General features: G+C 43.5%; 1 protein-coding gene across 1 annotated transcript in view; it reads left to right on the top strand.

Moving 5' to 3' along the window:
- The first annotated feature begins 329 nt into the window (after nucleotides 1–329).
- Nucleotides 330–18,392, top strand: part of SLC18A2 (solute carrier family 18 member A2) — a 29,073-nt gene continuing 11,010 nt past the window's right edge. Inside the window, exons 1-8 of the mRNA XM_059476658.1 lie at nucleotides 330–498; nucleotides 2,242–2,593; nucleotides 9,710–9,768; nucleotides 11,740–11,823; nucleotides 14,489–14,581; nucleotides 15,002–15,091; nucleotides 15,197–15,240; nucleotides 15,315–15,375. Of these exons, the coding sequence (XP_059332641.1) occupies nucleotides 378–498; nucleotides 2,242–2,593; nucleotides 9,710–9,768; nucleotides 11,740–11,823; nucleotides 14,489–14,581; nucleotides 15,002–15,091; nucleotides 15,197–15,240; nucleotides 15,315–15,375 (904 nt within the window). The 5' untranslated portion in view covers nucleotides 330–377. The remainder of the gene's footprint in view (nucleotides 499–2,241; nucleotides 2,594–9,709; nucleotides 9,769–11,739; nucleotides 11,824–14,488; nucleotides 14,582–15,001; nucleotides 15,092–15,196; nucleotides 15,241–15,314; nucleotides 15,376–18,392) is intronic.

Genomic DNA, 18,392 nt, shown 5'->3' with positions numbered 1-18,392 from the left:
ACCGGGCACTCAGAGGCTCTGGCGCGGCCCCGCCCCGGCTGTCCGGAGCATCCCCGCCTGTGGTGGGGGCGCGCAGAGAGGAGGGCAGAGCAGAGCAGAGCAGAGCAGAGCAGAGGAGCCCCCCGTGCCCCGCACCGCTGGCCAGCGCTCCCCGGCTCTCACGGGGACCAGAGGAGCCGCCCCTCTCCTCCTCTCCTCCTCTCCTCCTCCTCCTCCTCCCTCCGCTCCTCCTCTCCCGCTCCCGCCGAGCGGCGCCGGGGTCGCGCCGGGAGCGCAGCGCGGGGCGAGCGGGGCTGCAGGAGCGCGGCTGCCGCCGGTCCCCACCCGTGTCCTGCCCGTGTCCCCCCGGTCCCCGCGTGTCCGCGCCGGGCCGGAGCATGGCTTGGGCCGAGCTCGGGCTGCTCCGCTGGCTGCGGGAGAGCCGCCAGTCCCGCAAGCTCATCCTGCTCATCGTCTTCATCGCGCTGCTGCTGGACAACATGCTGCTCACCGTGGTCGGTAGGTGAAGCGGGCTCGGGCTGCTGTCCCTGCCCCGGCTGCTGCAGATGTGCTGCCCGAATGCCCGATTAATGCTCTCAAACCCAGCGTTTTCAAACACTGATTAATTTTATTTTTAACCGTGAATTATATTGCAGGCATTGCAAACGCGCCGCCGTGGACATCAAAGTCTTGCTTTATTTCCATGTTAATTGCGAGATAAGGAATGGTATAAAGAGGTCTTAATAACTCCTTTTCCCCTCTTTTTATTTTCTCTTTTTTGCCTTTTTCCTGCTAAACGCCACTAATACTTTGTAGAATGACAGATAACAGTATTTTTAGCTCATCATCGTTTTTTCTCCTGTGGTCGTGCAACTGAAACAACAGGCTAGATAACATTGGAGATGCCTGTTTCCTTGTGATAGTTCTGTTTCCCCCACATTGGTCTTAAAATGATAGGTTAATAAGAAAATTATCTAGGTCACTTTTAAGAAAAGCACTTCCATGAGTAAGTTTAATAAAATAATAAAAGTTTTGATCAAAGTCTAAGATCCAACTTTTAATGGCTTCAGTGGCACAGTGTCAAGATTCAGAAATCTACTCAAATAAAACAGTTGAATGTTTTTCTCTGGTAGACTTAGAACTCCTCCCATTCAAATGTTTATATGAAATAAAAGAATATAGTCCAGAGGAACCAGTGGCTCATGGATGTGCACACAGACACACCTGAATGCTCATGGTTCTCCTGGAAGTGGCTCTGTCTGTGCAGGGCTCAGCTCTCAGATGATGCTTCAGACTCAGCTTCTGAATCTGACTCCTGAATTTCTTGAAGGGGTTTCAGCTTAAAAGTTGATGCCACAAGGTAGACCTTAGTTAAGAAAATATATATTTTTAGCAGTTGATTTTGGATTTTTTTTACATTGATATATTTCCATATAATATTAGTAATATTTAATTGCTTGTTTAGTAATAAGTATGCTAGAGGCCCTAGAAATTATTATAACTTGCAGATTTGGGAGGCTGAACTTTTTCAGGATGAAATGCAAGATGGGAAGGGATGGTTTTCTCACTTGTATTAAAATGAATGAACCTGACATCTGTTTTTACAAACTCTAAAATCCTAATGTTTGAGATACATATTAATGCAATTAAATTGCAGCCAGGATCCTAAAACATATAAACATGGTTCCTTCTGGATGATCTTTTCAATGTAAATTTCAAAATAATGAGACAATTATTGCCAATGCAAATATAGGCATATTATTTCTGATTCCTTGATATAGGTTTGTTACTTTTTTTCCTTCTTATGGCTAGTACCTATCAATATTTTGGTGGTTTATTTTAAAAATGTTTTATATAGTATTTTTTTATATTTTTGTTTAATAATCATTCCAATGCTCTTCTCATTATTCATGCTTTCACAGCCTAATAAAAGGACTTGTGCAGCCACCTGCAACAAAGAGGCTTCAGACATGGGTTTTGATATTTTTGATATTTTGCTTAATGATGTATTCATAGAAAACCTCATGGGAATCTTATGAAAACTGGCAAAAATAAAGATCAGTGTAAATGAACTTTTTGTTTTAAACTGCACTTCTGAGTTACAGGTGTGTTTTTTCCCATGAGCAAATTTCTCTTTCAATTCTGTGTTTCTGAAATACAAAGCCTTGTATTTCCTGATCGATGGCAGAGCAAGCAGCTTGGTGATTCCACTTCCAAGTAACCTGACAGTAAGACGCCAATGTATTCTATTTGTTTTTCCAGTGCCAATAATTCCCAGTTACCTTTACAGCATCGAACACCAGAAAAACGCCACAGAAATCCAGACTGCTAAACCCAACCTCCCCTCAGCAACCATGGACAATTTCCAGAGCATCTTCTCCTACTACGACAACTCCACCGTGCTCGCTGGAAACGAGTCTGACAGGACACAGCGTGCAGAGCTGCCTCAGAGCCAGACAGAGCCCATGGCTGTCAGGGTGACTCCGGCCCCCTCTGACTGCCCCAAGGATGACAAGGAGCTGCTGAACGAGAACGTCCGCGTCGGCCTCTTGTTTGCCTCAAAAGCAACAGTGCAGCTGATGACCAACCCCTTCATAGGGCCCCTGACTAACAGGTATGGCGTTGCTGCTGCTCCATCCCACACTGCTGTTTTAGCCCAGGTTAGCGTTTCAAACAGATTCCTCTTAATTCTCTTAATTCTCCCTGGATTGCTGCCTTCTGGAGGAATATTTTAGTGAAATCAGTTTGGTGAACACTTCTAAACGTTTACACCCTTTCCAAAGTAGCTGCACGTCAGCCATTAGTATCTCACACTTTTCCCCCAGCTCCTGAAACCTTGGGTTTTTATACCAGCCTTTGCAGAGATGGTGTTTGCAGTTTAGGAAGGATGTTGAGATGCTTGAGCGCATCCAGAGGAGGCAACAAGGGGTGAGGGGCCTGGAACACAAGCCCTGTGAGGAACGTTTGAAGGAACTGGGAGTGTTTAGCCTGGAGAAGAGGAGGCTCAGAGGTGACCTTATTGCTCTCTGCACCTTCCTGAAGGGAGGCTGCAGACAGGTGGGGTTGATCTCTTCCACCGGGCAGCACTGACAGAACCAGAGGACACAGCCTCAAGCTACATCAGGGAAGGTACAGGTTGGATATTAGGAAAAAAATTTTCACCAAAAGAATAATAAAGCACTGGAATGCTCTTCCCAGAGAGGTGGTGGAATCAGCATCTCTGGATGTGTTTAAAAAAAGACTGGCCATGGCACTTGGTGCTGTAGTCTAGGTGAGGTGTTAGGGCACAGGTTGGACTTGATGATCTTAGAGGTCTCTTCCAACCTCATTATTCTGTGATTCTGTTGAAATATCTCCCATATAGTTATAGGAGGCCAAAAGACACTGCAATTCACAAAGATTGTGAATTGTCAATAATCCTGTGGCACCCACATGAGGCAAAGATGATATTGAAACTGTAGGCAGGGCTCAGATCCCTTCCCTGCTGTCACTGAGATGAGCAGCTCTTGCTGTGTGGAGCTGTCTGAGGAGAGAATCAAAGGGAAATTTGTGTGGACTTCAGGGAAAAGGGCACAAATGTCCAACTTTGCTGATGCCATGTTCATCACCAGGTTCAGTGGGTCCCACATTCCCATTAGTACATGACATTGCCCAGCCTCCTAATTGCTCCCTCTAAATTCTTGCAAATATACGATGTCTTGAAAAAAATATGTTTAAATGGGACTTTACAGAAAATTTATTTGGGCCAGGATCAAGCTTATAAACACCAATATCAGTGACTTAAAACTCCTCTCCAAATGAAAGTACCGATGATGTTAACATGAAGATTAAAAAGTATATATAATATTCAAATTTTTGTGTTAATAATAAATTTGATTTCACTGTTAGCATTTTGTGTAACCACTCCCCAGAGAAGCAGCTTCAGTCCTCCCAAACATTCTATGAGATTAATCTCTGCAGGAAATAAACTCCAAATTGTATTTAGTGAACATATGATCTGCATAATATTTTATATGTAAGCTGTTTTCATAGAGAATTATTCCTTTCAGAAAATAACATGCAGCAGAAATTTGGACTTGTAGAACACTTTGGTTTAAGCAGTCAATATGCCCATCATAGGTGGCAATATTTAAAACAACCAACACAATCCAATGACAGATATTTCAGGTTTTGAAGCAAAAACTACCTTGTTTAGGTTTTATGGTGTATATATACATACATACATACATATATATATATATATAGCCTATATATATTTACTATATATATATTTACAGTGTGTGTATATATATACACTATATATATAGTGTATATATATGCTATTAAACCTAATATATATATAAATATTGTCTGAGTGCTTCCTTTCAATCTCATAAAAAGTATCCAGCTGAGGGCTAAGTAGCATTTTTGGACTCACAGTGTTGTGTATTCAAAACCTGTGCTTGATCTGTGGAACTGATCTAAACACAAAAGCTTTAAATGAGGGAGACAGTTTCATTTCTCTCTCATTTCCCCTTATCACCAATACATATCACCTCCACAAATATGAGTACACCACCACAAAATTACTTTTTCACGAATATTGCTGCAAGTTGAGAAGGACTTTTCTTACCTGTATTGTTTAGTGAGGATGCCACAGCTCCTCTGCAGGTCAATGTATATGATCAGCTAAAATGTGTGATTGTATAAATCAAACAGAAAATATCTGGGTTATCAATAGAAAGACTCTTCCTTACCACTAATGAGCTCTTTGGTTACTGTTAAGCTTTTACCTTTATTACTTCTACAAAATTCCAGCAATATATCAAAGCTTAGAGAGAAATGATTGCTTGTTTCAAGCTCTGTGTTCACAGTTGGTTAAGATGACCAGTATGTTTCTTTTTCAAATGAGTAGCACACTCTGTACAGGGATTTTTATTTTTCAATCAAATATAGCTGAACAAGAAGGATTTAGAGTTTTAGTCAAGTGCTGGTTTTCACCAGGCACTGGCTTTGAGTTTGTACAGCCAGCAACAGGATGTTCCACTCATATGAGTCTGTGCAAATAATCACTGTTTTTTAGGTTTTCTGAAAGTTTTGGAGCTTGTTTTCCTTTCTTTTATAATTACTGAAAATGTAGATTTTCAAAAACAAATTTCGGAATTGGTTTCATTCAAGGAGTATGCTCTGCAAAAACCATTTTTTTATCTCTTTTCACGGAAGACCAGACACACCTGGCTCAGAGAACAGGTTTGCAGCTCCTGAAACAATACAAGTTCCCTCCGCCCTAACAAAGTCCTGGCAGAGCAAACACCAGTGATGGCTTTGCCATAGGAAGTGAACAGTTCACTTCCCACCCTGGCACGCTTTCAGGGCAGAGCTGATAAGGTTTTGTGGGTCAGAAGCACATTATTTTTCCTGATGGTGAAATTTGTGAGGAGCTATCCACAAAGCCCAGCATGTGACACAGGGCTCTTTGTGAGGAGGATGCTCTGGCAGGGGCAGAGTGAAGGGTGGACAAAAGGCTGTCCTGTGAAAGGGTGGACAAAAAAAAAGGCTGTGCTGTGAAAAGAGTGGGCAAAAGGCTGTCCTGTGAAGAGGGTGGGCAAAAGGTGCCCTTTGTAACCACCTGCCTTATCCAACAGCCCTGGCACAGGTGCCCAGAGAGGCTGTGGATGCCCCTGGATACCTAGAAGTGCCCAAGGCCAGGTTGGATTGGGCTCTGAGCACCCAGGTCCAGTGCAATGTGTCCCTGTCCATGGCAGGGGGTTGGAAGGAGATGGGGTCTAAGTTCCCCTCCAACCCAAACCATTCTGTGGTTCTGTGATTGACTCCAGTGCTTTTATCAGTCTCTCTCTGTGAGCCCAGCTGTGCCAGCCCCTCAACCACCAGAGCCAGTCAATGCCTCTGCCATGTGTGTCCCCTTCTTGTTTTCATTAGTCTGAAAGAAAATTTGTAGTTTTAACCTTGTTTTTCTTCATATCAGCCTCAAAAACCATAAAAAAATAATAGCTATTTTCATCATCACCATCCTGGCTGCAGCTTTGAACTCCTTAGCATGAGAGAGAGAGAGTAGCTAGGACCAAAATGTGTTCATGCCCAAGACCCACACAGAGAAGGAAGCAGAGGCATAAATAACATTTATAACTACATATTTACAGTTCAGTTCCTGTGTGAGCTTTCCTTTCAGGTTTTGGCAGAGGCTGAAGTGACCTGTTCTGTCTGTTCAGGTCACTCTGTCCCTGCTGACCCTACATGTTCTTTTTGAACTCCACACATATTCAGTGGTTCATTGGTTCAGAACCTCAAGGAACATATTCTTGCCATAAATCCTCCCCAGTCCTCACTGGCAGGGAAGCAGAGAGCCAGAGTTCCAGCCAGGACAGAGCCAGCAAGAGGTGCTCACATGGAGCTGTGCGACAGCAAGGTTGGAACCAGTGGATTTGCAGCACTCTAATTGGTAATTAGGCTCTAATAATCCACAGCTGCTCACCTGGTCAATGTAACCTTTATTGTGCAGTTGCACAGGACCAACAATCTGTTGTCTTAGTCTGGAGTAATCTTGTTAATGGGCATAAATCATTTCCTGAGAGCCCCACAATCTGGAGCCACAGGGGCTGAAATGGAGCTCATCTGGGCATCATTCTCCTGCTGTGGCAGCCTCTCCTTTCCCTCCTTCAACCAGTGACTCAGACTTTTCCAGAGATCACAAACACTTGTAATAAGCACTTTTAGCTGCAAGTAGCCTTGGTGAGGCGTGCTGGACTCTGCTTCAGAATTGCTTGGAGGGTTTTGAAAGAAGTGCCCAGGAAAATTATATGTTTAGCCATAGTAACAAGAAAAGATAAGAGAGAGGACAGGCTGTAATATTCTCTGGTGCTGCATACATGCAGAGGAACAAAATGCAGAGGTGATTGTGATGGAGGGTGCTGTGTCATGGCTGAGGAAAAACTGTATATTCACTTTTCACATGAATGGCCCAGCACCAAGGGGCAGAATCACAGAATTGGCTGCTGCAGGTAGTGCCTCTCCTTTTTATGGTTATTATAATGCACTTGTTCAGCAAAACCTCCCAGTCTGTGCTCTCAACACCTGTAGAACAGAGCAGGGGATGCAGCTGCAGATTGGACACTGGTGGCAGCACAACTGGCAGTTAATTATTGCTGCTATTTCAGGGTTTGCTAAGAGGCAGGGTGTGTTGAGATCGCCCAGGAAAGGACAATCTGCATACCTAAGGAAATGTCAGCTGGATGTGGGCAGGACTGTCCCCTGAGAAAGCCCAGCCATGGCTTCTAGGGCTTCAGCAATTCCATGCAGAACTGTGCATCTCCACGTTTTGGGGGATGCTCTGGGCAGTATTATCCTTCCAGAGCATTATAAGGACTTGTTTAACTCCCACCCTCTGCTATGTGTCACTTTCCACCTTGCTGTGGCCCTGTTTGTCCAAGGAAAAGGAAGAATAAGATCTTCAACTGCAAAAATGAAAGAACAGTGCTTGAGCAATATTACACTGAGCATTAGAAGTGGCTCCCAAAATGTTTGTTTTCTTCCTGCCTTCAACCACCAGGAAGTTCCCAGGTGCAGGAAGCCCATTGGAAGAGCTGAAATCTCCTTTATTTAGTATGACAGCACTGCTCTGTGTTTAATTTGTGAATGTTTGTGGAAGATCTCACAGCTCATGTGACATTACATTGCCTCTGATGCAATGATGGAAATGTGAATGTGGGAGCCAATTTGGATGGCATTTCTCTTCATGCAATAACTGAATATTATTTCAATGTACTTGTAGCAAACTGCTATCTCACAGGCCCTGTGTCAGGTGTACGAATTCCTTGATTCCTGTACTGAAATCAGAATTATCCCTCAATTATCCATCCTAGACACATCTGGGATTGCCGTGACAGACCCAGCCCTAGTTTACTTTGCTGTGGGGAAATGCATGAGGACATTCACCTTCTGTTTTAACACTCCAGAAACAGCTGATAATGCCCACCACTAGCAGTAGCCATACCTGCAGGGTTTATTTAGTTTTTTATCTGTACTCCTGTCACTGCTTTATTTAATTGAAAAACTCAAAATCAGAGCAACTGTGATCAAACTCTCAGTGGCCTGTTCTACCTGGGCCCACTGGGAAGTGCTCACTTCAGCCCTGAGGCAGGTAAGAATTTGGCAAGAGGTAATTTTTTATTTCCTCATGTACACAGAAACACTAGTGGAGACCAGCACCCCATTGTGTAATCCCTATTACACACACAGCAAGGGAAAGGCTGGCTGAGAAAAAAATCATTCACTTAAAATAAAGCAGACAAAAAAAATATTGCTCTTTTATATACCATGTGTGAAGGCGCTGGGAGATTAAAGTTTTTATCCTAAGAGTACAGGGGAATTTTGTGACAGGGATTTAATTTGCTTTGGGGACACCAGTTCAGGTGAGTAGCACATGAGTGACCAGTCTCTGCTGGATATTTACAACACTCACTTACAGATTTCAACTGGGAGAATCTATGTTAAAATGTTTTATAATATGTTTTTATCATATTTTAATGCAGTGGTGATTTAAGGCAAAATACCACGTGGAAGCTCAATTTATTTCATTAACAAAAATGAGACAAACAATGAACATTGAGCTCTGCATTCTAGGGAGTTTTCCATTATCAAAGATCCTTGACTGTATAAAAATATTAATACAAAAACAAAGCTCAGAATAATTATTTTGGTTTGTTTATGTCATGACTAGTGTTATTAATAAGGGCCATTTTTGACCTTTCCATTATTTGATTGACCTGCTTTAGCCAATGCTGCCCATTTAAATGTGCAACACTGTCAAATCATTGGAAACTGAAATCCTTTGAAAGTACTCCTGAATTTGGCCATTAAATAATGTCCTGGCAAATACATTTGAGATGCACAATCCTACAAAAAATGAAGCTGTGAACAAAGTATGTTGGATAGAATGTGCACTCTGTCTTCAGAGCCACCTAGGTTGGGACTCCAGGGTAGCTTTTTATTGGTGTGGAAAATAATATGTTGTGATTTTTATTATTTTTTTGTGGTCGAATTTTCAGCTTTATCTGCTCAAAAAATATAATTGCTTCCCAGCCAGGAAGTTCTTTATTTCCTGGAAACTTGAAAATACTTGGATAAACCAGACATTTCTACAGGCTGTTTGGAGTCCTAATGAAGAAATGGGCTGATGAAGAAAGCTTTGATCAGCTCCATTTCTGCTCCTAAACCCATGGAAAGCAGAAGCATTATTCTCAGGCTCTTTGGGACTCTTCCAGTGCTCCTGAGGCAAAACTCCCAGAAAAGCTGATGACAAATTTTTCCAGTAAAAAAGCCATTGGCTTGACTATGTCTCATTATAATCATTGTCTCACAAGGATGGAAACAGATGAGCGCTGAAACACGACTGGGGTATTTCAAAATTCAGCACACTCATGGAAATCTTCCCTTGGCATATCTTTGGCAGCCTCATGGAGCCCCAGAGGGTTTTATTGGGAACAATCAAGGCAGAATGAGAACAGGGCAATCAGGGCAATCATGAGAAGGATTTTTTTCCCAGGGATTTCAGATAAAAAGTCTGCTGTGTCAGATGAAAAGAGGTTTGTGGTGTGGACAAATATGGCCATGTGGTCCACAATAAATAGTTCAAAGCCTGCCAAGGAACTACAGGTTGGGTTTGTGTGGTGTGGGAACTCGTGTAAGACTAACTCAAAACCTCAGCAATGTGAATATTCATTTTGTTTTCCAGAATAGGGTACCAGATCCCACTGTTTGCTGGCTTCTGCATCATGTTTGTGTCAACAATCAGTAAGTGTCCATGTCTCACTTGGTCTGGCCCAGGCACAACTTTTAAATGAATGCTCCACAATAATTATCACTAGGAATTCTTCTTGTTGGTGTCTGGGGACTGATTCCCAAGGAAGATTTGAGGGGAAATTTGAGGGAAAATTTGAGTCAGCTCCACATTGATGGTGGTGCTGATAAGATTGAACAAGGGAACCTGCTCTGAGGGATCACAGCCCTTCATCCCACCTCAGCAGAACCTTCCTTAGCTGAGCCTTTCAGGTATTTCTGCTCTGGAGCAGTGCTCAGACATTGTTAAATAGCCATGGGAGAGCTGCCTTGCTCTCCCTGTACAGGCAGATACCACGGGGGTTTATCAGAAGGATTGTGAGGCTGCAGTGGCTCATGAGTAGGGTATGAGTCAACAGGATCACAGTGTGGCTAAACATCTCTGTGGGATGTGCAAACAGCAGCACAGCCTGCCAGTCAGCTGAGATAATTTCCCTGCTCTAATGGCATTGATAAGGCTTCAGCTGCTGGTTTATGTTTGGCATTTGACATTTAAACCCGGGGCCCAGACAGAAAGAGTACAGAGAACATCAAGGTTCATTAGAAGCCTGTGAGGATCAGTGAAAGAACTGGTTTTGCCTCAGAAGGCAAATGTGAGATGTATTACAGCCTGTGACAAAAAAAAAAAAAAGAAGGGGATAAACAGTTTTCCAGGTCCTCTGTACATAAAAGAAAGAATAATGAGAGGATTCCCAGAGGGGATGTGGATGGGATGGACATCCCTGGAAGTGCTCAAGGCCAGGTGGGACAGGGCTGGAGCAGCCTGGGATAGGGGACAGTGTCCCTGGCCATGGCAGGGGACTGAGCCAGGTCTCCTCTAACCCAAAACATTCTGTGAGTCTATGATCTTAAAGCTGTATCATCAAGGGGACTGAAGTACTAGAGAAGATGAGCTGGTCTTAGAGCCACTGACACCTCTGTGTTTTAGGAACATGTTAGATAAATTCTGGTTGGGATGTAGATAAGAGTAGCGAGCCTAACTCATGGCAGAGGAGAGAGCTGCTGATCTGCTGAAATCCTTTTCCCCTTTATTTTTACGTGTCCACACAGTAGGGATTTTTGTAAAATGAGGTGAAAAGCCCCAAGAGGCACAACCACAGGGCAGGTGGGAGGAGTGCACATGAATCCCATGCTTGGTTGGTGCATGACACCTTCCTGCAGCTACAACCTGCCCAGCAAAATCCCTTAGGTGGCCAAGAGATGGGAGCTGAAAAAAAAGCTTTGTAAACTCACTGTAGAGTCAATGACACCGACAACATGGGCTCTACAAGCAGGGATGTGGCTGGGTTTCTGAGAAACTCCTGTTTTCCAGTGCTGTGGGTGGAGAATTTAGCCAGGCTGAGTGCAGCACCCAGGGCAGGGAGTGGCTGAGGGTGAACCCTGGGGGCTGAATCTCCTGGGGAAATAAAGAGTGGCAAATGTCTCTGCTAGAGGCAGGAGGAGGAACTTGCTGAAGGTTTTGAATGGGGGGATCTGCCTTCCCTGCACCTCCAGCCAGCTGTGCTCCACACATCTGGCAGCACCAGGGGAAAACCTCTCTCCACCCCCTCATTGGAGGCAGCATTGGTGCTTGCAGCAGCACGGAGAGGTGAGGCTGCAAAGAAAACTCTCATTACTCCTCCTGTGTGCAGCTGAACCTGAGCAGAGGTAATCAAATCCAGAGTAATTAGTTAAAACTGCTTGGGCTCCTGCATTCTGTGTCACCTGGAGGCTTAGACACCTGGGAGCCATTCAACACTGACACATCCAAATGCAATAAGGGGAAATAATGCAGTTAGCATTGAAAGTGGCACAAGTCACTGTAAACACTTGACTGAATTGTAGGAAGTTTTTGTGATAGTTTCAAGAAATCTAACTTTTTAACCTAGTTATAGTTAACCTAATTTCAAAAATTACCTCTGTTTTTTATTTCTTTTTTTCCTGCAGTGTTTGCCTTCTCTGGAAGCTATGCACTGCTATTTATTGCCAGGTCCCTGCAAGGAGTGGGTTCCTCTTGTTCTTCTGTGGCAGGTAAGAGATGATAGAGGAAAATGCAGATCACTTTCAGTCTTTTTTTAAATTGAATTTTGTCAGCACATTCAATAATTAATACAAAATATTATATAATTAATATACACAATATATTTATTATATATTTTGTATATTAATAATACAATATGTTGTATTAATTATTGAATGTGCTGACACATTCAATAATTAATTGAAATTATATTTATAATTAATATACTCTATAAACAAAATATAATTATATTATATAAATATAATATCTATTTATAGTTATATTATATATGTATATAGAGTATATACTCTCTATATACAAAATATATAATTAATACAAAATATTCAGTTGAATCAATTTCTTTTTTTGTTTTTCTGTCTCTTTCATATGAAGTAGCTCAAAAGCAAATGCCTTTTAAGACTTCCTTGGTATTTGGGTTGCAGTGAGGTAGAGCACTAAATGAACTGCACTCTCCCTGGGATTTCTGCACCTGTGTCTTCAACATTTTAAATTCATTTTTAGCCATTTTAAAGGTCACTGGGAACTTGTGTTGGTACTTATTGCAGTTAGAACAGCAGCTCTGTCTGTTATGGAAATTTCTGTTATAAAATGTTGTTTTCAAGGGTTTACCATGCTGGCTGCCAGTTAAGGTACCAGAGTTCCAAAAAACGTGTCTCATTTTTAAATGAGTAGGTAGAATGTAGTATGGGTTTTCAGCCCAAATTATTTGAGCATTCTTGAGGCTGAGGCTGGGGAAAATACGTTTTGTTCATGCTGAATATTCCAATCTTGGAAAAATTTCCTGGAATGGCAGGAACTGACATCAGTTAGGGCTGCAAGTGAAGCTTTCCCAAGGGAAGACATGCCAGAATCAAAATTATTGTTCAGCTGTAACTCAGTCCCTGTGCAAGGGGGCACCTTCAGCTGTGGGCTCTTAGGTGAGCACAAGATTTTCTTTTTTCTCAGCCAATGAACACAAAAGAGCAGAAAAGGCCAAGGGACCATCTAGTCCACCCCTTCCTGAAGGCAGGATCAACTTAATATCTGTCATTCCTCATGCACACTTGACAGGCCTGACCTCAGAAGCCTCCAGAACTGCCCTCAGCATCCAGCTCAGTGCTTAAGCACCTTTATGGCCAGGAAGGTTTTTTGTTCCTGATGTCTCATCTAAAGGCTCTTTGCTGCCATGTGAGCTGATTTCTGCTTGCCATCCTGCAGAGAAGACAAAGATCCGTTTCCTTTCTTTATATTCCTGGCTCTCTTGTGTATTGCAAGGCTGTTATCACCTCTCACATCAGTTTTATCCTCTCTGGTTTTGAATTGGGAGTCCTTGTGTTGTCCCTCACAGATGTTATTCTGAGTCCTTGCTCACTCTCATTGCCATTCTCTGCATGGTCTCCAAGCAGCCCCAGATTTCTCCCTGTGCTGCACCAGAGCCAGACCCAGCTCTGAGAGAAGCTCTGGCTCCTTACAGGGCCCTCAGCAGTGAGAGTCTCACCCTGCATCTCACAGCAAAGGAAGTTTTGTGAGCCACTGCTGGCAGTCATTCCCTCCCCTGCATTTGTGTGTGCAGTTATTCCTATCCCTGTGTGACAGAACACACAGATATACATCTGTGTCCTAGAACTTTGTGTTATGGTTTTTGCATTTCCCCCTCCCTCTTTTCTTCCAGAATATTTCCCCAAATCCCACATTCATTGTGAATTCTAATGCAGCTCCCCAGCTGTTCATGCAAACAATTTGATGTCATCCACTCTTTTCAATAAACGTGGTGATCCACTCAGGACCTCTGCTCTTTTGGTGATGGATGGTGTTTACTGAGTGATCAACCATGCAATGTATTGTTTTCCTCCTCTGTGTAGCTGCAGAACTTATTTACTGAGTCCTATGTAAATCTTGATTTGAAAACAGAATTATTAATTTCTATAAGGACTCTCCTGCAGCATTTACGTCTGCAGTGTCTGAGTGCTCCACAAAAAGACAAGCAAATTAGGCTTCATGTTTCCTTTTGTGAAATGAAGGCTCATCATCAAGTGCAGAAATAAGGCATGTGGAGATAAAGGTCAAAAGGATCCTTTAATTTTTTTGTGCTGAACTTGAAATACTCATTTACAAAGCAATCAGCTCTGCATAATACCTCATGCCCAGAGCACTGTCCACAATTGGAGCTAAGTGGTCACCAGACCTTTGTGCACTCTGAGTATGAATAAATGATGGTGAATACTTGTCTGAGGCTTTGATTCTGCTCATTGGAAAGCATCATCAAAAAGCTCTGTGACAAAGAGAAGAATAAAGAATCTAACAAATAAGGGCATCACTAAATTACCTGACTAATGCTGCACAATAGAATGTGGTCTTGGGGACCATGAGTGCTGCCAGAACCATTTTTGCTTGGAAGTTAATTCTGTGGGAAGGGAGTATATGTGTATATATATATATACACATACAAAAAAAACCCCAAACACTTGGTAAGTCCTCTATAATGTTTAGGAGGTGTGGCAAATTATGACCATAAAATGTAGCGCACAGATGCCTAATTTTGTGCCTGTGCTTTTTTCTTATGTCTCTTTATTTATTTATTTTTATTTATTTATTTTATAATGTCTATTTATTTATTTATTTATTTATTAAAAACAATTTTAAAATATTTATTTATTTATTTATTTTTAATTGTAGGGATGGGATTGCTTGCCACTGTTTACACGGATGATGAAGAGAGAGGCAACGCGATGGGAATTGCCCTTGGAGGCCTGGCTATGGGAGTACTAGGTCAGTGAGCTGGAGGCTCTGCTGGCAGAAGAAACCATCCCCAAGCCATCCCAAAGCTTGTTCTTGGGAGCTCTGGAAACAGCAGAAAGGTCTCCCTGGGTGTTGTGGCATTGAGCAGTCTCCAGACTGGGTTCATGGTGCATGTGAGGACCAGCTTTTCCCACAGCAGGCATTCCCTGTGTGGATTCACACAGGGAATTACATGTCAAGCAATAATCTCTGAGGTGTTTGGGTTTTGTTTACACTGCACAGTGTTTTTGGGGAACGGAGAATATGGTTATTGCCATGATCAATGATCTTTGTGGGGATTTTCAAAGTGGATTTTTGGTCGCTGCGTGCCCGTAGCAGGATGCCTGAACGCTCGCAGGGGTTTTGTTCTGTCAGAGCTTTCACAAGTGTGTCCTTCCCTTTCCTTGGCAGTGGGCCCCCCTTTTGGGAGTGTCATGTATGAGTTTGTGGGGAAGAGCTCTCCCTTCCTGGTGCTGGCAGCCCTGGCTCTGTTTGATGGAGGTCAGTAGGTCCCTGCGTCAGTGTCTCCCTGAGGCACAGCCCATTCCTGCTCCTGCCATCCATCCCCTCCTGCAGGAGAGTCACAGCTTGCCTTTCTTTCCACAGCTGTTCAGTTACTTGTCCTGCAGCCCTCCAGAACACAGGCAGAAGTGAGTATTAAGGTAAAACACTGCAGCAATGGGTGTCACTTTGCCTTTCCTAATCCCAAGCTTTTGTTTCACAGAGTCAGAAGGGAACACCTTTGCTGACACTTCTGAAGGACCCATACATCATTATTGCAGCAGGTACCAGACCTCTTTTTCCTTCTTTAAACCAGCCATGGATGTCATTCCTACCCTCTTGGCATGCCTTGGGCTGAGCTGCTTTAACAGCATTGTCATTTGCTGGTTTACTTTATGCAAAGTTCTAATAAGAATGTATTGGTATTACAGGATGAATGAACCAGCAGAAGCACAATAGGCAGAAAATTTGAAATAAATGTGTATTTCCAACTGAGAGGCCACTGATGACCTCCAGGTGCCTGCTGGGGCAATGGGATGTGGCCAGGAAAGTTCCTGTGAGGAAAATGACTTGGGGCAAGGCTTTAGAGTGAGGGATTGCCAGCACAGCACAGGCAGGCACGGGGAATAGCACTGAACTTTGTTCCTGTTTGAAGAGGGAGTGAGTTTGGTCTCTTGAGTGTGAATTGTTGTATTTCAGAAAAGGTCTGCTGGAGTGGTGAATGCTGTTTGGTATTATATGTATCTTTTTTCTGATGAGCCTTTCCGTCTCAAGAGAAGTTTGCCTTTTTGCATTGCTGAATGTTTATTCTGAAGTCTGTAATTAAGCCTGGCCCTTTCTAATGTTGACAAAACACCAGGAAACAGATAATTATTTTCACAGTTCTGTTACATCATCCTAACTTGCTTGTCTAACAGCAATTCTTCCAGACATTTCTGGAAGTTTTCTGTTTATTTTTGATCTTAGAAAATTATCATAACCTTGTTTCTGTGACTTGGCTGAGCTGTGACTGAAATTATACAAACTCTTTTGCTTGAGAAATTCTTGCAGCATGAAAAAACCACTGAATAAAAGTATAGCAAAGACAGTTCTTGTGATAAGAGATCAGATTTGTCATTCATCTGACTCAGTAACTTCTCCTACAGCAAAGTATATAAAATATGAGAAATCCCCATGGATTTTCAGTGGGATTAAGGGGAGCACTTGGGTTCTCTGCCTCCCAGGACAGAGGCTGCCCAGTGCTGTGACAGTACAGATGATGCTGATGCTCTCTGACCTCAGCCTCTTCTCCTTGCTTTATTTCCCTTGCAGACCAAATTTGGTTCTGTCAAATGCCCAGGTTTGTGTCAGAGGTGATGCTTCACAGCCTGTGCCATCAGTACCCTGACCAGGCAGAAGAAATGTCCCTGACATGCTTTGTCCCTGCTGGTGGGAGTGAAGTCAGTGTCACTCCTGAAGCCCAACCTCACTGACAGGGATTACAGGAAAATCAGTGCTGCTGCCTCACAGAGCTGCTTGGACAGACAAGTTGGTTTAAACGATTTAAAAACCAGAGCTGAGACAGACATCACCATGAGCACCCCTTGGGAAGGTGTGGGACAGCTCTGCACTGGGTCCTGCTCTTCCACAGGGAAATGTCACTGATGTCTGTGGCACTCTGCCAAAACCTGGGGGGTTCTGGGCTCTGGAGATGGGATTCAGCTGGAAGGCTGCAATTTCCCACCTTCTGGCCAGCACAGGACATTTAATCCCATTCAAGGAGGAAAAGATGTAGGATTCATGCCCTTGACTCATGGCACTTTAAAGTAAGGTCAGCTCCAGGCAAGACTGAGGAAAAAATTAATTTATTTTCTTTTGGGGAAGCTTTGCTGAGGTAGCAGGCTCTTGCCCTGAGATTGCAGAGCACAGCTCAGGCTCTCACTTTTCTCCTGGGGCACATTCTAGGTCTGAAGCACCTTTGTCACCATATCCCTGAGTGCTTTGGCAAGCTCTGGTGCTGCTTCTTGGCCTAAGGAGAAGCAGGTTCCAGAACCAAGTGCAGGCACACCTGTTTCTCCTTCCTTTGTGAGCTCTGTTCAGCACAGAGTAAACTGAATAGAATAGAAAATTTAATTGAATATTCAATTAAATAGAATATTTAATTAAATAGCAAATCCTTTGCTATTTAAGCTGTCTCAGTTAGAACGGTCCTGCTTCCTCTGGCTGCACTTTGTGCAGCCTGAAATGTTTTTTCCAGCATCAGGGAAGCTGTTTGAGCCTGGCTGGTTGTGGCTTGGGAGAGCCCCAAGGAGTTTAACTGGGGCTCCTTGCAGACCCACTCTGGGAGCTTGCGCCCAAGTGGAAAGGTTGGCTTTTGTCCTTAGGGCAAAGCAGTGCTGAGCTGTTGCTCCTTGCCTGGGGAAGGGAGAGAGCCAGCTAGCCAGCAAGGTCATTTTAGGAATAGTCTAATGTATTCTGACAGCTTTGAGCAAAGAATGACATCAGTGCTCATTTGGTTTTGAACCTTGTGATGAGGAACTCCCTCCGAGAGAAATAATGCCTCTCTGACCTCTGAAAAATATAGATTTTTTTTTAAAGGTAGAATTTGTATAGTAAAGGACTGGAAGAGTCTAGAATATTTTCCTGAAATTCAGAGATTGTAAATATTAGGAAGAAAGGGAACACAAGTCTGAGGTTGTCACTTGCAGCAGTGATTCCCAAGAGCCATTTTAAAGGGATTAGCAGAGGGGACATGTCCTGTTGCCCTGCATTAAGCCTTGAGTGCCTCAGGGTCTTTTGAGTAAGTGTGAAAGGCATCTTGAATCCCAAGAAATACCGTGGGGTTTCCTAATCCCTGCTCTGGAGCTGAAGTGCAGCACTGGGAGAGATGAGCACCACCCAAACCCAAACTGATTCCGGCTCTGCGGGCACTGGGGTGGGGCAGAGCTGAGCTGGCAGCCGGGCTGAATCAGCACTTCCACCCTTGTTATCCTTTGTGCTGGGTTATTGGGGCTCCTGGGATTCAAAAGAGATTTGAAATTCGCAGGGCTGTGCCAGCTCAAAAGAGATTTGAAATTCGCAGGGCTGTGCAAGCTCAAAAGAGATTTGAAATTCGCAGGGCTGTGCAAGCTCAAAGCCGCGTTTGCTGCCCCACTGCTGCCTGTAGGATCTCCAGATAAAATCCCATTTTTGGGAGCAGCCATCCCTGTGTTTGCACCTTGGTATTTCCAGGACCAAGCCCTCCCCATGCTGCCATGTGGGGCAGGATGAGCTCTCAGGTGGCAGAGGCACAGGGTCAGAGCCTGAGCCTCTTGCACAGCAG

This window comes from Ammospiza nelsoni, chromosome 8 (genome assembly GCF_027579445.1).
Source record: "Ammospiza nelsoni isolate bAmmNel1 chromosome 8, bAmmNel1.pri, whole genome shotgun sequence".
Taxonomy (NCBI): domain Eukaryota; kingdom Metazoa; phylum Chordata; class Aves; order Passeriformes; family Passerellidae; genus Ammospiza; species Ammospiza nelsoni.
Note: the sequence above shows the minus strand (reverse complement) of the source record. Positions and strands in the feature narration are given on the sequence as shown.